The 21,796-nt window shown below is 43.0% G+C and overlaps 1 protein-coding gene across 2 annotated transcripts in view; it reads left to right on the forward strand.

Moving 5' to 3' along the window:
• Positions 1-21,796, forward strand: part of CFH (complement factor H) — a 633,102-nt gene that overhangs the window by 419,420 nt on the left and 191,886 nt on the right. For both annotated transcript variants that reach the window (XM_029617534.1, XM_029617535.1), the window contains one exon: positions 989-1,165. In XM_029617534.1, coding sequence (XP_029473394.1) covers positions 989-1,165 — 177 coding nt within the window. The remainder of the gene's footprint in view (positions 1-988; positions 1,166-21,796) is intronic.

The raw sequence follows: 21,796 nt of genomic DNA on the forward strand, positions 1-21,796 counted from the left end.
CTATTCACTTCTATGGCCCATAGACATCAAACAATATTTGTTTAATTAATGAGACCCTATCCATTCATTTTGGGGATCTACAAATGAAATAAATATGGTCCCATTAGTTTCAGAATACCCATTCATTTAAAAGAAATTGACATCCATAGTATTGTACATATACATTTTGTGGAACTAATGTACAGTATAAAGCATATAGATTAAAAGATTCTATACAAGCTTTGGAATTCTGGCTACTAAATTGGAAATTAATTTCCTAGTTGCATTAACTACTAAAAGTAAAGTCAATCAATGTGCATAGATTACAAAATCTTGATTTACTTGTTTCCCAAAGGTCCAAACAGTACTTCAGTCCAAACAGGCCTGGATGATTCCATCTTCTTTCCCTTAGGAGAAGAAATGCTTTCCAGCCTTTGGAATTCCAACTCAGATGAGCTGGGTGGGGGTGCAGAGACCACAACTCCCTATAGAATAGGCTTTTAATTTATTATTTTTATTGATGTTGTACTCTGTTCTATTTGTATTGCCTACAAAAGTTTATTTTCTGAAGTTTTTATTATTTTGTTTTAATTTATTTTATATGGCTTTTAGCATTAGAATGATTTTATTTTACTACTGATTCTATGATTTATGAATGTATGATAAGTTTACATTTGCAGTTTGTGCTATATTTTTTCTTGGTCATTGTTTTGAATATATGTTATAAAAAATGTTATATGACAATGAAATCAATGAAATAAAGAATCTCCATATGTGTGTGCTCCAAGCCTGTTTATTAGGTGTCTCTGCTATGCATTGGAGGTCTGTGAGCACTGCCTGTGCCTCAGCACTGTCATTGAGTCCATGGGTCAGGACAAAATATATCCTGCAATTATTTATTATGGTTTTACTTCTGGTGCCCCACTAAGTGGAACAGTCATTATTTATGGAAATAATATGGAGAAATATAGTTGATATCACAAAGCTAATTAATGTTCTTTTGTTAAAGGGCAAGATATCAAATGTCCTCCTGTACCACAACTGCTAAATGCTGAAACACTGCCAGATATTGAATATTATAGTGGTAACAAAGTAAAGTATGTATGTAAAGAGAATTATACACTTCAAGGAAGGGAAGAAATACAATGTAAGAATGAAAAGTGGTCATCACCACCTCGCTGCATTGGTTAGTATTTCATTTGTTTTCATTTAATTGATATTTTAATTTCCTTTGCATGCTGTATCTATTGCAAAATTATGCTAGTGTGTTACTTAATGATAAGTGGGTACATTTTCAAAGGGGGCTAATTGGCTTGTTAAGACTTAACTGGCTAGACTAAAACCTTTGAAATTTTACTGGCATTCAATGGCTAAAATTAGCTGTTCAAATTCTGGGCATTACTGAGGGCAGGGTAGGTCAGGGGAACAAAGTTAGCAGCAGTAACATAGTTGGCCAAACCTAGATACTGTGAAAGTTGGCTTAAATCTAGCTGGCTATGCCTATGTCCAGATCAACTGATTCACTTTCTTCTTCATCTAAAAACTAGAATCTTACTCAAAAGTCCCCAATCCCTCTCGCACCCAATCAATCTTGAATAGAAAATGTCTGCCACATCACCTCCCTCACACCAGACCCTTTCTTCCTTCTCCCAGAACCTCCCTAAGTGTTCCAAATATCAAGTTGATAGAGGAACATAGCCTTATCATGTACCATACTAATGTGCAGTCTCTCTGGTGCTAGGCACTTAATAATAGAGATGTGAATCGTGTGCCCGATTATCTTAACGATCGGGTTCGGCTGGAGGGAGAAAAAAATCTGATCGCTGGAGATGTGAATCGGAATCGGTTCCGATTCACATCGTTAATTTTTTTTTAGTGAGGCCCGACCCTTTACCTTCCCCCACCCCCCCGAAACTGTTTTTGAGTACATGGTGGTCTAGTGGGGGCGCAGGGACCGATCTCCCGCTCTCGGGCCATCGGCGCCATTTTGACTGCCACTCAAAAATGGCGCCGATGGCCCTATTAAAAAAAAACCCACCCGACCCTTTAAAGATGACCCCTTAGCTTCTCCCACCCTCCCGATCCCCCCAAAACATTTTAAAATTACCTGGTGGTCTAGTGATAGTCCCAGGAGCGATCTCTCGTTCTTGGGCCATCAGCTGCCACTCATAAAGATGGCGCCGATGGCCCTTTGCCCTTACCATGTGACAGGGTATCCGTGCCATTGGCTGGCCACTGTCACATGGTAGAAGCACTGGATGGCTGGCGCCATCTTTAAAGATGGCGGCGGCCATCTTTAAATCCACCCCGATCTTCAAATCCACCCCGATCTTCAAATCCACCCTGAAAGTGTCGTAAGCGAGGATTGGAATGGGAGATATCCAGGAGCTCTCCATGACCGAGCAATATCATCTCTCCATGATCGAGATGATATCGCTATGTCCAGTGGCCCCAGAGGTGCCATCACCGCCTCAAGGCCAGACTGGGGATGAATTGGAAGATCTGACACGCGCCCCGAGGTTGAAGACGAGGGAGATGGTATCCCTGGTCCGGACGGAGAAGGCGGAGAAAGAGCGAACGAGGGAGGTGAGGGAACTCCTGTGGGTGGTATTGCATCCACACCTCAGCCCCTAATGGATATGTCAGCATGAAACAACAAAAAGGTAGCACATTTCATGAACCGTTTACTTTAATACCTGCAAAAGTATTTACCTTGCAGAAGCCTCCAATTGTGACTCTAGAATCATTATGGAATGACTTAGTTTCTATAGAGTCAGCGATATCGACATTAACACAGGCATTTTTGGAAACAAGTAAAAAGGGATTAAATATAGAAAAGACTGTAAACCTACATCAGGAAAAAAATTGAGAAAGTGGAGGAAAAATTATCGATGGAGAACATCCAAACAAATTTAATTAAGTCTGAAAATATAGCTGAGAACATAAGAACATGCCATATTGGGTCAGACCAAGGGTCCATCAAGCCCAGCATCCTGTTTCCAACAGTGGCCAATCCAGGCCATAAGAATCTGGCAAGTACCCACAAACTAAGCCTATTCCATGTTACAGTTGCTAGTAATAGCAGTGAAACTATAGAAAATACCCTTCAATATTTGAATCTTAGGCTTGTTAATTTCCCTATTTTGAAGAAAATACCTATGGTTAATATAGTCAAAATTTATTTGTTGGAATGTCTTAAAATCCCAAAGGAAGCTATTCCAGTGGTCACTAAAGCTTTTTTGTATATCAAGTAAACCAATGATTCCTCTGGGTACAGAAATACAAGATCAATAGTTGTTGAACATTACTGAGATGCTTGAGATGTCTATACAAATAGAAATATAAACAAGGGGAACTTTGTTAGTTTCATTCACATTTGAATGCAATCGAAGCCTGGTATTAAAATTCTTCTTTAGAAATAGGATGATACAATACCACGGTCAACAAGTTTGGATTTATCTAGACATAGGCCTGGATTCACTAACGCCGCAAGGCTTAGTGAATCCTGGCACTAATGGTGGTGGGGGGAACGAAGCGGGGGGCAGTCCTGCACTAGCTGGCAGTGATCACACCTCCACGATTCGATCACTGTTGGTGTCATGCCAAATAACTACACCTCTTCCGGGGCCGACTCCACCCCGATGTAACTAGCGCAGGCATGTGCTAAGCTTTCTAGCTATTGCACGCTTGTGCTGGTAACACAAGCATGTGATAGCCTTAGAAAATAAGGCCCATAGTTCGTCCTAAGCAAGAATGTAGAAAAACGTTTTTACTTATGAGAACTGAAGTTTTCGGCTAGCATGATATTAAGATATCCAAGTAAATGCTATATGAAATACCAGGAAGAAAAATATATGTTTCTAGAACCAGAACAATTAAGAGGTTTCTTAGACAGGACTGTTAGAGATGGTAGCTAGGATAATTATTATTATTATTTAACAGCTTTTCTATACCGACATTAAAGTACACATCATATCGGTTTACATTTCAACTAGAAGGAGGAAATTACAATAAAACGGGGAGGGGAGAAATTGGGCAACTGGCAGAAGACGGTTTGAGGCTATAAAAGTAGAGAGCATTGCACAAAATTGCAACAAGTAGGCGAGAAGGATAGCGATAACGGAACTAATTTTACAAGAGTACAAGAATTTAAAAGAGTACAAAAAATTTAAAAACGTATTTACAGATTACATGACATGACAAAAAATTTACTGAGTACATGGCCAAAATATTACAGATTACATGACTAAGAATTACAGTTTTTACAGATTAACAAATTTCAAGAGGTCGGGGTTGGTAATCAAGGGAAATGGGGAAAGGACGTCGCGGTTAATCCGGGAAGGCCTGGTGGAAGAGCCAGGTTTTTAGCATTCTTCTGAATTTATGGGGGCAAGGTTCGAGGCGAATATCGGGATAAGTAGGGTGTAAGCAGCTTATGTGTTGGTTAATGCTTAATATTATATCGAGATATGTGAGCTCCCTTTTATTTTTTGTTTTATACATCTTGGCTCCTTATTTCCTTAAATATTAGAGATTTGATATCGTATTGAATTCCTTTGTATTTGTGCCTTAAGAGAAATATTCTGTATAAACTCTATTTCCTTGATATATGATATTGTAATATATCTGAAAATGCAAAATTAAAAATTAAAAAAAGTAAAGAAAAGAAAGTATGCACATGTACAAACTCTACCCCAAGTCCATCCCCAGGAATGGCTCTATATATTCTTTGTAAACCTATGCACAAACTCATAGGGTCATTTATCAAAATGCGAAGTGGAGTTATCATGGGTTTTCGAGCATTATTGCATGTGATAATGCCCTATCTCCTCTCCATCCCATCCACCATCGCAAACGCTTAGCTGATTTAATCAATTGCTCCCTCTCATACGGTAAAGTCCCAGATCCCCTCAAACTTGCAGTTGTCAAGCCCCTCCTCAAAAAACCTACCCTCGATCCCAACAACCCTATTGACTACCATCCCATTTCCAACCTCCCCTTCATATCCAAAAACATGGAAAAGGTAGTTAATTCCCAGCTCTCCGACTTCCTGGAAGACCATAACATTTTACACCCATCCCAATTCAGCTTCCGTAAAGCTCGCAACACCGAAAGCCTCCTTCTCTCACTCACTGACACCATTCTTAAGGGTATGAACCATGGACAATCTTATATTCTTGCCCTGCTTGACATATTGTCGGCCTTTGACACTGTCAATCATCAAATCCTCCTAACCCACCTAACAGAGGGGGTCATTTTGCAAAATGCGGTAAGGCGTTTTCGCATGCGTTAAGGGCTTATCGCATGCGAAAAGCCCCATTAACGCATGCGATAGGCCTTTAACGCATGCAATTGCACCATATCGTATGGTGCGATGCAAATTCCAAAAATAGGAGGAGTGGGCTGGGTTAGCCTGTCTGCAAAGAGCTATTGCACAGCCATAACACTGATTTTAACTACACATCTTTCAAATGTGTTAGGCTGTGATGTTTCTTGTAAGGCTTATGAGAGAGAGAGAGAGAGAGAGAGAGAGAGAGAAAGAGAAAGAGAGAGAGAGACTGGCCATAATAACATGGCCCATAGGTAGGTATTTGTATCCCTATGGTAGGCCCACCTAGTAACTCGAGGTGGGGATTAGGTAAGAGTGTAGGGGGTTAGGGGCCACTTTGACATTCTACATGACTCCTACGAACAGAACAGTGGTCTCTTGTGAAGATTTGCTGGCCTTCGGAGGAGGAAACTCACTCCAAGATGAGATTTGGGCAAGGTTCTCTCAACCTAGCTTGATGTTACCCAGGTAGAGAGTCCATCAAGCTAGGTTGAGAGAACCTTGTCCAAATCTCATCTTGGAGTGAGTTTCCTCACTCCGAAGGCCAGCAAATCTTCACAAGAGAACACTGTTCTGTTCGTAGGTGTCACGTAGAATGTCAAAGTGGCCCCTAACCCCCTACACTCTTACCAAATCCCCACCTCGAGTTACTAGGTGGGCCTACCATAGGGATACAAATACCTACCTATGGGCCATGATATTATGGCCAGTCTCTCTCTCTCTTTCTCTCTCTCTCTTTCTCTCTCTCTCTCTCTCTCTCTCATTGAATGCAGGAAATACAACAGGTCTGGCACTTATTGCAGAATCTGAAATGGTATTGCAATTTGTGCTAACTTAGCTCTTCACACGGGTAATTAGTGCAAATTGTGATAAATGCTATATTAGCATAAAACACACCCCTTTTGCTATCACATGGGGTACTTACCGCATTTTGATAAATCCACCCCAGAGAAAGGTATCTCAGGTACAGCTCTCCTCTGGTTCTCCTCCTATCTCAATGACAGAGATTTCACTGTAAACATTGCTAACTCCGAATCCTCCCATGTTCCCCTCACACAGGGATCGTCCCTCTCCTCCACACTCTTTAATATCTACCTCTTGCCACTCTGCCACCTTCTTTCCGACCTTGGCTTAAACTTTTTCTTATATGCAGATGGCGTACAAATCCCCATCCCTATTCAAGAATCACTCACCAAAACCCTCCATTTCCTGGAATCTTGCCTTGTATCCATCAACACCCTGCTCTCCATCCTCCATCTTGCTCGTAATGCCTCCAAAACAGAACTCCTCATCATCTCAAACCACCCTGACAAAACACTCCATCCGTTCTCTGACAACACCCCCAGCACATATGCCTTCCCCCAAAATGTGAGAGAGCTTGGTGTGTCCTTAGACCAACAACTACATTTCAAACACCACATCAATACGATGATAAAGGGAGGCTTTTTCAAACTCCACATCCTAAAAAAACTTAAACCCCTTCTCAATGCTCAAAAATTCCGTACAGTTCTTCAAACGACCTTATTATCAAAATTGGATTATTGCAACTCTTTACTACTTGGACTACCCTTCTCTACCATTAAACCCCTGCAAATGTTGCAGAATGCCATGGCCAGGATTATAACAAATACCCGTAAAGGTGACCATATCACCCCCATACTAAAAGCCCTTCATTGGTTACCCATCTCCTCCCGCATAAAATACAAAACTCTCACCATCCTTCATAACTCCCTGCACAAGCACAATAACGCTTGGCTCGAGGATGCATCACACTTCCGCTCATCCAATCGCCCCACCAGAACCCACCTCGCAGGAACTCTGTATACCCCCACCCTTAAAACCGCACACCATGCTCTCACCAGAGAAAGAGCACTCTCTATAGCAGGCCCCTCCCTCTGGAACACCCTACCCACAGAATTCTGTCTAGAACCATGTCTGCACAAATTCAAAAAAGGAGTCAAGACCTGGCTTTTCAAATTGGCTTATTCAGACCCAGACCAAACATAACCTGGTCCCAAAAATGTATATTTTCTTCGCGCTTTTCATTACCTCTTTACATCGCCTTTGACTCTGCTTATCTATCCCTCCCCCTTCCCTTTCTTTCCTCCCCTGCTATATCCCTTTTTGCTTTAACCCTTTGCTTACAATTCCAAGCGCCCTCAAAGTGTACAGTCCGTGAAGTTTTTTTTTCTGTATTTCTGTATCTCTATGAAATCGTTATTGTATTTAAGGAACGTTTTACTGTGAATCTTTTTATTTTTGTGATTGTGCCAGCATAGTACATTATGAATTTGTTTATATAATCCTCCCCTTACGATCTCCAATTAGAGTGTATTTTCAGTGAAGGTTTTATCATTGTTAAATTGTTATTATTGTACTTATCATGCGGCCCTTTTTGTTCACTAAGTTATCCCCTGCTGTTCCTTCCCCCTTTCCTTTCACCCCTAGTACAGTCTGTATTGTTATTATTGTACTCTTGAGCTCTGCTATTGATTATATAATAAGTTAACATTACCTGTACCTCCTCCGAGGTACTTGTTCCTATCTCGTTTCTCTCCTCTGCTCTCCTTTCTCCGCTGTTGCTTCTCTCCTCTCTTCTCGCCTGATTCCCTTCCCCCTCCCTGTTTTTTGTATTTCCATTCTGTGAGTTATTATGTAAACCGGCGTGATGTTCTCACGAACGTCGGTATAAAAAAGTTCATAAATAAATAAATAAATCACAGGCGATAACTACTGTATCACGGTGGTAAAATTTAAATGAGGGAAAGGTGAGGGGTTAGGGTGGGGTAAGGGAAATGTTTTTCTGGTACCACTGTGGACGATAATGTTTTAGACATTATCGCAGACAGTAGCACTGGAAATAACACCACCTTTTACGGTGGTGCTATGGGGGCGATAGTGTGCACCACACCACAACTGCAGTGGGCTAAAATGCACCGCCATGATGCAACAGGGTGCACACTATTACCCCCTCACCCCTTTTTCCTTCGGGGCTCATCATTCCACTGTAAACATTGTGGAATGATGAATCCCCCTAATAGTGTATGTGCATAAGTTTACCCACATATCAACTGGCAGTATTCTTAAAGGCCATTTCTATACATAAAATCTTGTTTTACCAATAGAAGTCCCTTTTAAAATTAGTGTGTACTAAATTGATTTAGCAAAGGTGAATAAGAAAAAGAATTTGAAATAAAATTTAAAAAAACAAGCAAAGTGAAAAAAACTCTGAAAAATAATAAACAGCATGATGGTAGTGAAACATCTCGTTTTAAAAGCCCTTTTACCCGAGAAAATAGGCATGTAAACAGGATAAAGAAGTTTTGGAAATATCCCTCTTCAGTGATAATTTGGCAGCTTGCAGAAGTTTCAAGACAATTATCCACATATTTTACACCACTTTTCAAAGGGAAAGTAGGGATGTTTTTTCCCTTTCAAAGTTATCCCACTAAGACTACCTGCACAGATTGGCACCTGCTAAAGTGTATTGGTATTTCTTTTTTTTTTTTTTGGGGGGGGGGGGGAGGTGGATAATGTATGCATACAGGATTTTCTAGCCTTCCCTTCCATATTCCCTCACCTTCTTGAAAAATACAACATGGAAATCAAGAAATAAACATGCAAAGTAGAGAAAGCTCAATAGAAGAAATAGAAAAATTGATATTAACATTAAATCCTGCGATCAATATTTTAGATACAATCCTAGTACTATCGTTAAAAATGATTGCTAAAACTATTAGAGATGTGAATCGTGTGATCGATCGCCTTAACGATCGATTTCGGCTGGGGGGGGGGAGGGAATCGGATCGTCGCGGTTTTGTATTTTTAAATATCGTGTAAATCGTAAATCGGGGGAGGGTGGGAAAACCAGCACACTAAAACATCCCTAAAACCCACCCCGACCCTTTAAAATAAATCCCCCACCCTCCCGAACCCCCCCAAAATGCCTTAAATTACCTGGGGTCCAGAGGGGGGGTCCCGGTGTGATCTTTTACTTTCGGGTCTCCGGTGCGTTGTAGAAATGGCGCCGGCGCTACCTTTGCCCTCTCATATGACAGGGCAAAGGTAGCGCCGGCGCCATTTTGTTTTTTGTCCCCTGATGTCAGGAGCGTAGGAGATCGCTCCCGGACCGCCGCTGGACCCCCAGGGACTTTTGGCTACCTTGGGGGGGCCTCCTGACCCCCACAAGACTTGCCAAAAGTCCAGAAGGGGTCCGGGAGCGACCTCCTGCACTCGAATCGTTTTGACGTACAAAATGGCGCCGGCCATACGGTGTATGGCCGGCGCCATTTTGTACGGCAAAACGACGTCAGGAGCGTAGGAGATCGCTCCCGGACCCCCGCTGGACCCCCGCTGGCTAAAGGTCCCTGGGGGTCCAGCGGGGGTCCGGGAGCGATCTCCTATGCTCCTGACGTCGGGGGACAAAAAACAAAATGGCGCCGGCGCCATTTCTACAACGCACCAGAGGCCCGAGAGTAAAAGATCACACCGGGACCCCCCCCCCCACTGGACCCCAGGTAATTTAAGGCATTTGGGGGGGGGGTTCGGGAGGGTGGGGGATTTATTTTAAAGGGTCGGGGTGGGTTTTAGGGTTGTTTTAGTGTGCCGGTTTTCCCGCCCTTCCCCTCCCTCTTCCCCCGATTTACGATTTTTGATGATAAATCAGGGGAATTCCTATTAAATATCGCCTCTAACGATTTTTGACGATTTAAAATATATCGGACGATATTTTAAATCGTCAAAAAACGATTCACATCCCTAAAAACTATTGCCCCTACTGTGACTGCCATTATTAATTTATTGTTAAAGGAAGGAATAGTACCCGAAGTAATAAAATGTGCCACTATTAAGCCAATTTTAAAAAAACAAAATCTAGATCCCTCTATTTTAAACAATTTTCGACCAATATCCAATCTCCCATTTTTAGCCAAGGTTTTAGAGAAAGTAGTCCAAAGACAACTAACAGAGCACCTAGAACAAAATAATATTCCTTTCCCAACACAATTTGGCTTTAGAAAAAATTACAGTACTGCAACATTGCTACTTTCACTATCTGATACAGTTCTTAGGGGTTTCGACAGCCAACAAATATATCTTCTCATATTACTAGATATTTTGGCAGCCTTTGCTACAGTGAACATGCAATAGTTATAAACAGGCTACAAGAAATCAGATTAGATGGAATAACCTTACAGTGGTTTAAATCATTTTTAGAGAACCGTCCATACATTGTACAAATTAATAACATCTGATAAAATCTCTCTTGAAACAGGTGTTCCACAAGAATCAGCACTCTCTGCCACATTATTTAGCTTATATATGTTACCCCATGCCATTTCCTATATGGCTCGGTTTAACATATTTTGTATATGCAGACGACATTCAGCTCTTAATCCCAGTAAATGAAACTTTGGAAGAAACATATAAACTGGCAACCATGTACTTAAACATTATTAAACTAATACCCATATGAGACTAAGCTTAAGCATGAATAAGACAGAGATAATCCTACTGGAAAGAAAAATGAGACAGGATCCACCAGCTGATATCACTTATGATAATAATCTAAGTATAAAACTAACAGACCAGATTAGAGTTCTGGGTATAATTGTTGATACAGAATTCAACTTTAAAAAACACAACCCTCTCTAATTTTCGCTGTGATATGGTAAACTAATAATATTGAGACAGCTTAAACCACTTTTAATAGAAGAAGATTTTAGAACAGTTTTACATCTTTTAATTTTCTCAAACATCGACTATTGTAACTCCCTGCTCTTAGGTTTACCTGATTCAACTATACGTCCTTTATAAATTTTACAAAATACTGCGGATAGGATTTTAATAGGGATAAAAAAGAGCGATCACATCACGCCCATACTACAAAATCTTCACTGGCTACCCGTGAGATATCGCATTCAGTAAAAAGTATTATGTATCTTACATAAAATAATCTATGGAGAACAGAGTAACAAAACATAGCGATCAGACTTCACAAACCCAAGAGAAATTTGAGATCAGCAAACTCCGGAATGCTTACAATACCCTAATTTAAGTCAGCACATCTCTGCCAAGTAAGGTAAAGAAGTATCTCACTTGCTGGCTCAGAACTTTGGAAAGATATGCCTATTGAGTTAAGGACCCAAATTGAACTAAAATCATTTAAAAGAACCTGAAAACATGGCTCTTTGGAATCACATTTGGGGGGGATGACTAACTGTTGTTATCTTAAACTATTCTTTTTATATCATTTTATCTTATTTCCTATTCTTATTCTATTTTATACATTACACATAACATGAGGCACTTAAAGGTAGTATCATTTGAGAGAGAGAATTGATAACATTTTTTGTTAATGGCATGGTATAAAAATGAAGCACTTATCTTCTACTTTTTAACATCTGAGAGCGAGAAAACCTTTTTTAAATACTTTTATGAATTATTTTAAATATGTATGATTTATTTTTTATCTTTTTTATCTTATGTAATTTGTTTTATTCTGTGATATTTTATGAATAATTGATCTTTTTATTTTTATTGTTATTTATGTTTTTATATATGGAAACCATTGTGATGGCCAGTCTGAATGATGGTATTGTTGTGTCCGTCGCTGTACGACGTCTCTGCTCTGCCCACCTTATCTTGTTGGCGACTCCCTTCGGGGTTGATAGAAGGCTAGCTGCTGCAGCGTCTACAGGCCGTCCTCCTCCGGCGTTCCCGGACTGGCTCGATGCTACAAGCCACCATGTTGACCAGATGCCTAAGGGCGTGCGCTCGTGCGCGGCCCGACTGATGTACCAGTGTTGGCTGAATCTCAGGGGTGTCCCCCTGAGATTATGTCACCAGCTCCAGATATTTAAGGTCTCAGTTTTAACTAACAAGCCCAGTTAGCAAGGGGTTTGCTTCCTCCTGGTCGCTGCGGATGGGATTCGTTCTCCGCGACCCTAGCTACTCTGCCTCCTTGGAATTCATTAGAGGTACACGCTCCTCGGGGGCCTCGTTCTCTCTTTTTCTTTGCAGGTCGCAGTCCAGAACCGGTACTCGCTCCTCGAGGGCCCACGTCCCGGACTTGTTCTTGAATACCACTTCTGCTAAGAAGTTATCGCTGCTTACAAAATTGTGAGTTTCCATCTATCTCTCGGAGCTTTCCCTGGGTACAGGTACTCGCTCCTCGAGGGCCTAATGTATACCATCTCCTGGGCAGCCTTAAGAGACTATTGTGTGAGTGTTACCATTAAGGACTTGTTCCAGTACTCTGCATATACTTCCTACTCACTGTCTTAGTTTCTCTACAGCTCAGCCACCCTGGGATTGCTGTTCCAATACCTGAGGGACTACAGCCCAGCCGGGCGCTTCCAGCTCACTACTGCCACTTTTGGTGGTTTGATATATTGCTTCTAAGAAGTCTTTGTTGCTGAACATCAGTGAGTTGTATCTATCTCTCAGAGAGTTCCCTGGAACCAGGTACTAGCTCCTCGAAGGCCTAATGCATACCAACTTCTGGGCTGCCTTAAGAGACTATGGTGTGAGTGTTACCATCAAGGACTTGTTCCAGTACTCTGCAAATTCTGCCTACTCACTGTCTTAGTTTCTCTACAGCTCAGCCACTCTGGGATCGTTGTTCCAATACCTGAGGGACTACAGCCCAGCCGGGTGCTTCCAGCTCACTACTACCACCTCTGGTGGTTTACCATATTGTCTAATAAAAGAACTAGTGTGTGTCTGTCTCCTACACTAAGCCTGACCAGTGGTCCCTCTTGGGATTTCCCCCGAGGGGGTGGTCACCTGCCACTGGTCCAAGGATCCACCCACAACTACTCTAAATAACTACAGATTGCTAAATACCAGCTTTCTCTACAGAACTTTGACATCAGATTGCTAACTCCACATGGAGAACACATCAGATTACTTTCTCCTCACGGAGATCACATCAGATTCACATCAGATTGCTAACTTCGCCCAGAGAACATAAAAGATTGCTAACTCCAAGGATCCGGCCTGTGTCCAAGGTTCCAGTTAACTCCATGGATCCGGCTTGTCTCCAAGTTTCCGGCTTGTCTCCTAGGTTCCGGTTTAACTCTATGGATATGGCTTGACTACTTGATTCCGGCTTGATTCCAGGGTTCCGGCTTAACCTCAAGGATCCGGCTTGTCTCCAAGGTTCCGGTAAATTCCTAGGATCCAACTTGACTACAGGGTTCGGTTTGACTCCAGAGTTCGGGTAACTACATGGATCTAGCACAACTCAATGCTTTGCAGGCTATACCAGGCCTGGCTCAGCATATTGCGGAACAACAGGACGCCTTGGAAAAACTTACTTCAGCTTTTCATCAGCTACATACACAGAGAGTTCAAAGTACTGCTTCTAACCATGAAAGTCAGTTACAGGACTTAACTTTAAAGACTGCTGTACCACTGGTGGCTCCGATCCGCTTCTCTGGAGAAATACAGAAGACTCGGGGCTTTTTAAACCAGTGTTGCATGCATTTTACCTTACCACCATCTTATTTCCTACTGCTCTCTCCAAGACTACCTACATCCTTTCTTACTTGGATGGTAGGGCCTTGTCTTGGGCATCTACTTTGTGGGAGCACAAGGACTCTGTTTTGCAGGACATAGAAGGATTTATGGACTTATTTAAATCCGTTTTTGATGACCCGGCTCGAAATTCTGTAGCCGGTTTTGCTTTGGTTGACTTGAAGCAAGGCAACAGATCATTGGTGAAATTTGCCATAGAGTTTAAAACTCTTGTGGCAGAACTTTTCTGGGACCCCAAATGTCTCAAGACCCTCTTTTGCAGAGGCCTGGATACCCGCTTAAAAGACGAGCTGGCTGCTCTTGAAACACCTGACTCGCTGGATGAATTAGTAGCCTTGGATACTCGGATCGATCATCGGCTCCGGGACAAGGTGAAGGAACTCCGGCCCAGGATGTTATCTGGGTTGAATCAGCCTAGCTCTATACCTGCACCTCGAAAGGTTCCAGTAATTTCTGCTGCTGATAAAGATGAACCGATGCAACTTGGTCGTGGACATTTGACTTCTAAAGAGAGAAGATTTTGGAAAATGCGTGGCCTCTGCATATATTGCAGTCAGCCTGGCCATGATGTCTCTTCATGCTCTATTCGTCCGGGAAACGGATGGGCCTGTCCTGCAGAAGGACTGTTCTTGGGCCTTACCTCGTCTTCTCCTCTGCATTCTCTCCTAGTCTCTTTGACCTGCAGACCGGGTTCGGTTCAGACTCCTGCCCTGGTGGACTCAGGGAAAGGAGGCAATTTTACTCCTCAAACTCTAGTGGAATATCTGAAGAGTCCTCTCACCAATTCAGAAGATCCACTATTGCACTACAACTTGAAGTGGGCTTTGGACGTTTCTCAACACCGTCACTTCTATTGAAGAACACTACGACGTCCCCAGCAGCCTTTCCATTGCTGCTGATATTCTTCTGCCTTCAACGTTCAATGTGGCTCAAAGGCACTCAACATCATTACCGTATTCACGGATCCTATACCTTAGAGCAGAGCTTTCCAAACTTTTCATGTTGCTGACACACTTTTTAGACAAACATAATTTCGGGACACAGTAATTAGTCTACAAGCAAACCGGAGGTTAAAGGTTAAATGAACGTAATGTATTTCGACAATTTATGTATGTTTCCTTAAATATATACATAATAAAATGTTTCACCACACAACATATCTTGTGAAAACATTTCGTTTATATTAAAAATATATAATATTCCAAGATTAATGTTATTGTTATAATTTATGAGTAACAATAATAAAACAAAGTTATTGTGTTATTCAATTTACCTCTTTAATGAGATATGAGCTTCATGGGATGAACACAGCTTTTGAATATTTGGTGTTAATAAAAAAGTCCAAAGGGTCTTCTGCATAATTTTAAAAAGCTGGCCAGTTTCACACTATATAATTATTTGATAGCCTCATTCAACTAATTCTATATGGCTATGAGAGTGAAGTCTGGAATTTATAAGAAGGGACAGAATGTCAATATAAATCCTGCACCTCCAGTTCTCTAACTCTGTGCATCCACTGAAATTCCCCCAAACAATGGAGCTTGGATGTTTCCCTTACAGCTCATCATACTAAAAGATATTTTCAAATGCTGGTGTCACCTCACAGTAACAGCAGCACAAACACCTTCCACTGCCAGGCACATTGTGAACTAAAATAAAACCTCGCAAAAAAGACACTCAAAATCTATACTGCAATCCCATTGTAACATAACAGTAATAACACCAAGGACTCAAACAACAATAACCCTACCTGTGAAAAAGCATGGGTAAATATTACACTGGGTCCTAGAATACCAATACACCACCTACTGAGGAAACAAAACAAACCCGATTGCTATAGATCCCTATGCTAGCAGAATCTCTCTTCATGGTCACACACACAGAGCAGAGACAGACCCTCACCAAATACAGAATACAAAATAAAGGAGCACAAATTAGACAAAAACTGAAATGGAAACTCCAAGAAACCAGACTCTGTGTATTAACAATGGAAAAACAGAACCACCATTCCTCATAAAACAAATAAAATCAAGAAACATAAAGCATCAGTTATAATAGTAAAACCATACTAATAAAAGAATATTTTAAAACTACTGATAAATAGAATTTCTATTAATTAAAATCATATACATTTTTTACAATTTCCCAGAGGTTATCCTCTCTCACACAGACTCACATGTCCATTCTCTCTCACACATACACTGTCACATACATACACATTCATGCTCTTATACCCACCATAACCTCTCGCTCTCACAGACACTGACACACTCTCAGGCTCTAAGACACTCTCTCCCCCTCCACACACACCCCACACACAAACTCTTACTCCCCTGGATTTTCTCATACACACTCTCTCTGGCTCCCTCACATACACACAAACACACACACCCAGGCAAGTTCCCAATCATTCTCACACACTAAAACTGACCCCCAGGCAGGCTCCCATTCATTTTCACACCACTCCCTCACCATCCCCCAGGCAGGCACCCATCCATTCACACACATACACCCCCAGGCAGGCACCCATTCATACACATGCACACACTAAAGGCAGACCCCCTCTTTCTTTTGCCAGCAACCTCGGAGCCTCTCTCATTCCTCTGCTGCCACTGATGCCGCATGGCTATCGGGGAGGCGCTGATTGCTGCTATTGGCACTGAAGCCCATTCTGCTGCCTCCTCTGTGCAGGCCCCATGGGTTTCCACTTCCTCCATGTTGATCTCGTACATTGTGAGATCCGCATAGAGAAAGTGCAACTCTTGCACATTACCAAAGATAACATGTGCCAATCAGTAAAAAGTAATTTATTTCTTCTTTTTTTTTTTTACCTTTGCTGTCTGATCTTAGTTTTCTAATTGGTTGGTCCCAGGCTTTTTTGTTCCACCTCCCCTTTCTTATTTTTTTGCCAATTCATTTCATATTGTCTTTTTTTCTATTTCTTTTCTCTCCATCTATCTTCTTCCCTCAAACATACAGTCAGGTTCTCATTCTCACATGCTTTCTCTCTCTCACACACACACACACACACACACACAGGCTCTCACTCTCACATGCTCTCTCTCTCATACAATCATTCATACACAGTCTATCTCTTGCACATGCTGTCTGACTCTCACACACCCAGGCGCTCCTTCACTCCCACATGCTGTCTTGCTCATGCACAGGCTCTGTCACATGCTGTCTCTCTCTCACACACACAGGCTCTCACATGCTGTCTCTGCAAACATTGAGATCCTCACTCCCACACCCAATCTCTCAACTCACACAGGCCCCAATCTCTCAACTCACCTCATACACGCACACAATCTCTCAACTCACTTCATACACGCACACAATCTCTCAATTCAGCTCATACAGGCACCCAATCTCTCAACTCAACTCATACAGGCACCCAATCTCTCAACTCAGCTCAGCTCATACAGGCACCCAATCTCTCAACTCAGCTCAGCTCACACACGCACCCAATCTCTCAACTCAGCTAATACACGCACTCTACGGGCCCTCAGCCTCTCTCTTACCTCTGGGCCTCCTCTTCACGGGTCGCTGCAGGATCGGCTCTGCAGCAGCCCTGATCTTCTCGGGCCGATCCGATCCGCGGTGGGGGCCCTGCTACCGGGCCTCTTCTCGCCCGCTGCAACAACGCGGCTCCTCTTCTCCATGCGGCTCCTTCATCTCCTTCCTACCCGTGCAGCTCCGGCAACATTTTTCTTCCGGGGCCGCGTGGCCAGGAAGGAGGCGGAGCACCTGCACGTTTAGACGTGCCCTTTTTCTTCGGGCCGTGGTGACGTGAACTCACCACAGCCTTACCGATCTTCCTGCTGCGAAACTTCACTGCTTAGCTGCCAGTGGGATGAGCTCCACCGGCGGCCGCATTGGCTCCCACTTGCCGGTGTGTCACGTGCACCGGGCTTGCGCGACACACCGGCACACCTCAGGCGACACAGTAAAGTGTCGCGACACACACTTTGGAAAGCTCTGCCTTAGAGTATTTCTGTCACGCTTTTTTCCATTCGGAGGATGTGCATGATGAGCCACAGCACATATTACACACAGCACATATTACACACAGCACACTGCTCCTCCCGTTAACCCCCTCCCCCTATTTATTTGTATTTCCTACTTTTAAGTTACAATGTAAACCGGTATGATGTTGTATACTAATGTCGGTATAAAAAAGTCATAAATAAATAAATAAAATAAATATTAAGATCAAAGAAGATACTCTTGGTAACTACCCAGTCCGTATCCGCTGGCAACATCATCAATTCTCATCCAGCTATATGTACTGGACTGTCATCTTTGAAGTGGTTTTTGGATGTTCTCAACATCGCCACTTCCACTGAAGTTCAGTGACGTCCCCAGCAGCTTACCACTGCTGATGAATTCCATAGACTGGGGCTTCAGATCAAGGACATGCTCATTTAAGCGAGTGACTGTGCTAAGAAGTACTATTATGTGCTCCTTGCGCAGGCTTCAGTCTTCAAGTCAGGAGTCAAGGTCCTGTTGTCAATCAAGCACCTCTGATTCATCTATTCTCCCTTTGGATTGCTTCTCACTATGTGGGTCCATTCCCAGTCCTTCATCATGTTGGCAAAGTCATCTATCGTCTGAAGCTACTACCTGGTCAATTTCCATATATCAGTCTATATTTCATCTGAAACCGCTCATTCTCAGAGAACTGTCTTCAAAATTTCAAGATCCACCTGTTATCTATGCAGAAGAAGACTTATCAAAATCAAGAGATACTGTATGTTCATAACAGAGGCAAGATTTTTGAATACCTTCTAATATGGGAAGGGTTCGGCCCCGAAGTACACACTTGGGAGCCTCAGACCATTATCATGGATAAGTGATGCTTTGTCGATTCCATCTCGCACATCCTTCAAAACCCAAACCTGGTAGCCGAAGAGGAGACCGCCCTTTGAAGGGGGTTACTGTTGTGACCATCGCTGTCCGACGTCTCTGCTCTGCCCACCTTACTTCATTGGCGACTCCCTTCGGGGTTGATGGAAGGCAAGCTGCTGCGGCGTCTCCAGGCCGTCCTCCGGCGATCCCGGACCGGCTTGACGCTGCAAGCCGCCATGTTGACCAGATGTCTAAGGGCATGTGTGCGTGCATGGCCCGACTGATGTACCAGTGTTGGCGCGAACATCAGGGGCGTCCCTCTGAGATGATATCACCAGCTCCAGATATTTTACGTCTCAGTTTTCGCTAACAAGTTGAGTTAGCAAGGGGTTTGTATCCTCCTGGTTGCTGCCGATGGGATTCGCTCTCCGCGACCCTAGCTACTCTGCCTCCTTGGAATTCATTAGAGGTACCTGCTCCTCGGGGGCCTCGCTCTCTCTTTTTCTTTGCAGGTCACAGTCCGGAACCGGTACTCGTTCCTCGAGGGCCCACATCCTGGACTTGCTCCTGAATACCACTTTTGCTAAGAATTCATCGCTGCTTACAACATTGTGAGTTTCCATCTATATCTCCGAGCTTTCCCTGGGTACAGGTACTTGCTCCTCGAGGGCCTAATGTATACCATCTCCTGGGCTGCCTTAAGAGACTATTTTGTGAGTGTTACCATTAAGGACTTGTTCCAGTACTCTGCATATACTGCCTACTCACTGTCTTAGTGTCTCTACAGCTCAGCCACCCTGGGATCATTGTTCCAATACCTGAGGGACTACAGTCCAGCCGGGTGCTTCCAGCTCACTACTGCCACCTCTGGTGGTTTACCATATTCTCTAATAAAAGAACGTGTGTGTCTGTCTCCTACACTAAGCCTGACCAGTGGTCCCTCTCGGGATTTCCCCCGAGGGCGTGGTCACCTGCCACTGGTCCATGGATCCACCCACAACTACTCTTAATAACTACAGATTGCTAAATACCAGCTTTCTCTACAGAGCTTTGACATCAGATTGCTAACTCCGCACGGAAAACACATCAGATTGCTTTCTCCTCACAGAGATCACAGCAGATTCACATCAGATTGCTAACTCCGCTCGGAGAACATAACAGATTGCTAACTCCTCCCAGAGAACATAACAGGTATATAAAAGCTTAATAAATAAATAGATAAATAGATAGATAAATAAATGATGAAATTAAACAAGACCACAGTTTATTGTCAACTTAGACATGAACACAACCTGAGACCAATATACAATATCAATCAAACTTCCCCTAAACTTCATTACTACCCAGTCTTGGGTCAGACTACCAGCTCATGATAGCAGTAACATGACTACTAACAGCCTGCTCTAGTTTAAAAAGGGTTACACGTGCCGAGCCTATTTTGCATAGGCCCGGCAACGCGCGCAAGCCCGGGACGCGTGTATGTCCTGGGGCTTTGTGAAAAGGGGGGGACGGAGGCTTATGGCACAACGGCCATGCCACTCGATCGCGCGCCAGCACTTGGCCGGTGTGCACATCCTACGCCTGCCCAGAGGCAGATGCAATATATTAAACAAAGGTGAGGAGGGATTTAGGTAGGGCTGGGGGAGGGTTAAGGAGAGGAAGGGAGGGGAAGGTGAGGGAAGGTGGGGGGGGGGGCAGAAGGAAAGTTCCCTCTGAGGCCACTCTGATTTCAGAGCGGCCTCAGAGGGAATGGGGAAAGCCATCAGGGATCCCCTAGGGATCGGCACACGGAAGGTGCACAAGTGTGCACTCCCTTGCGTGCGCCAACCCCGGATTTTATAACATGCACGCGGCTGGTTCACCTTTATCTACATGTTTATTAACTCCTTCAAAAAAGTGAAGCAGATTTGTGAAGCAAGACTTGCCTTGGGTAAAGCCATGCTGACTTTGTTCCATTAAACCATGTCTTTCTATATGTTCTGTGATTTAGAACAATTTCCAGAATTTTTCCCGGCACTGAAGTCAGGCTAACTGGTCTGTAGTTTCCCGGTTTGCCCCTGGAGCCCTTTTTAAATATTGGGGTTACATTAGACACCCCCAGTCTTCATGTACAATGGATGATTTTAATGAGACGTTACACATTTTTACTAATAGGTCCTTCAGAACCCTGGGTTTATATCATCCAGTCCAGATGATTTAATATTCTTCAGTTTGTCATTCAGGCTAACAACATCTTCTAGGTTCACCGTGATTTCGTTCAGTCCATCTGAATCATTACCCATGAAAACCTTCTCTGGTACAGGTATCTCCCCAACATCCTCTTCAGTAAACACCGAAGTAAAGAAATTGTTTAATCTTTCCACGATGGCCTTATCTTCTCTAAGTGCCCCTTTAACCCCTCGATCATCCAACAGTTTAGCATGAGCGCCGAAGATTTTCTTACTGTCCCCCTTCCAGTCATTAATTCAAATTTGATCCTATTATGATCACTATTGCCATGCAGCCCTACCACCATTATCTCTCTCACCAAATCCTGTTCTCCACTTAGATCTAAAATTGCTCCCCCTCTCGTTAGTTCCTGAACCAATTGCTCCATAAAACTGTCAATTATTTCATCCAGGAAATGTATCTCTCTAGGATGTCCCAATGATACATTTACCCAGTCAATATTGGGGTAATTGAAATCTCCCATTACTACCGCACTACCAATTTGGTTAGCTTCCCTAATTTCTCTCCGCATTTCACTGTCCATCTCACCATCTTGGCCAGGTGGATGATAGTATACTCCTATCACTATAGTCTTCCCCAACATACAAGGGATTTCTACCCTTAAAGATTTGATTGTGCATTTAGTCTCATGCAGAATGGTTATCCTGTTGGACTCTATGCCATCCCGGACATAAAGCACCACACCACCTCCCTGGTGTGGGTGAGAGAGAGAGAGAGTGCCTCTTTATAGGGCTCAATTTGATACACTACATATGGACCATTGTAAGAACAGAACATAAGAACATAAGAATATGCCATTCTGGGTCAGACCAAGGGTCCATCAAGCCCAGCATCCTGTTTCCAACAGTGGCCAATCCAGGCCATAAGAACCTG

This window comes from Rhinatrema bivittatum, chromosome 10 (genome assembly GCF_901001135.1).
Source record: "Rhinatrema bivittatum chromosome 10, aRhiBiv1.1, whole genome shotgun sequence".
Classification (NCBI taxonomy): Eukaryota; Metazoa; Chordata; class Amphibia; order Gymnophiona; family Rhinatrematidae; genus Rhinatrema; species Rhinatrema bivittatum.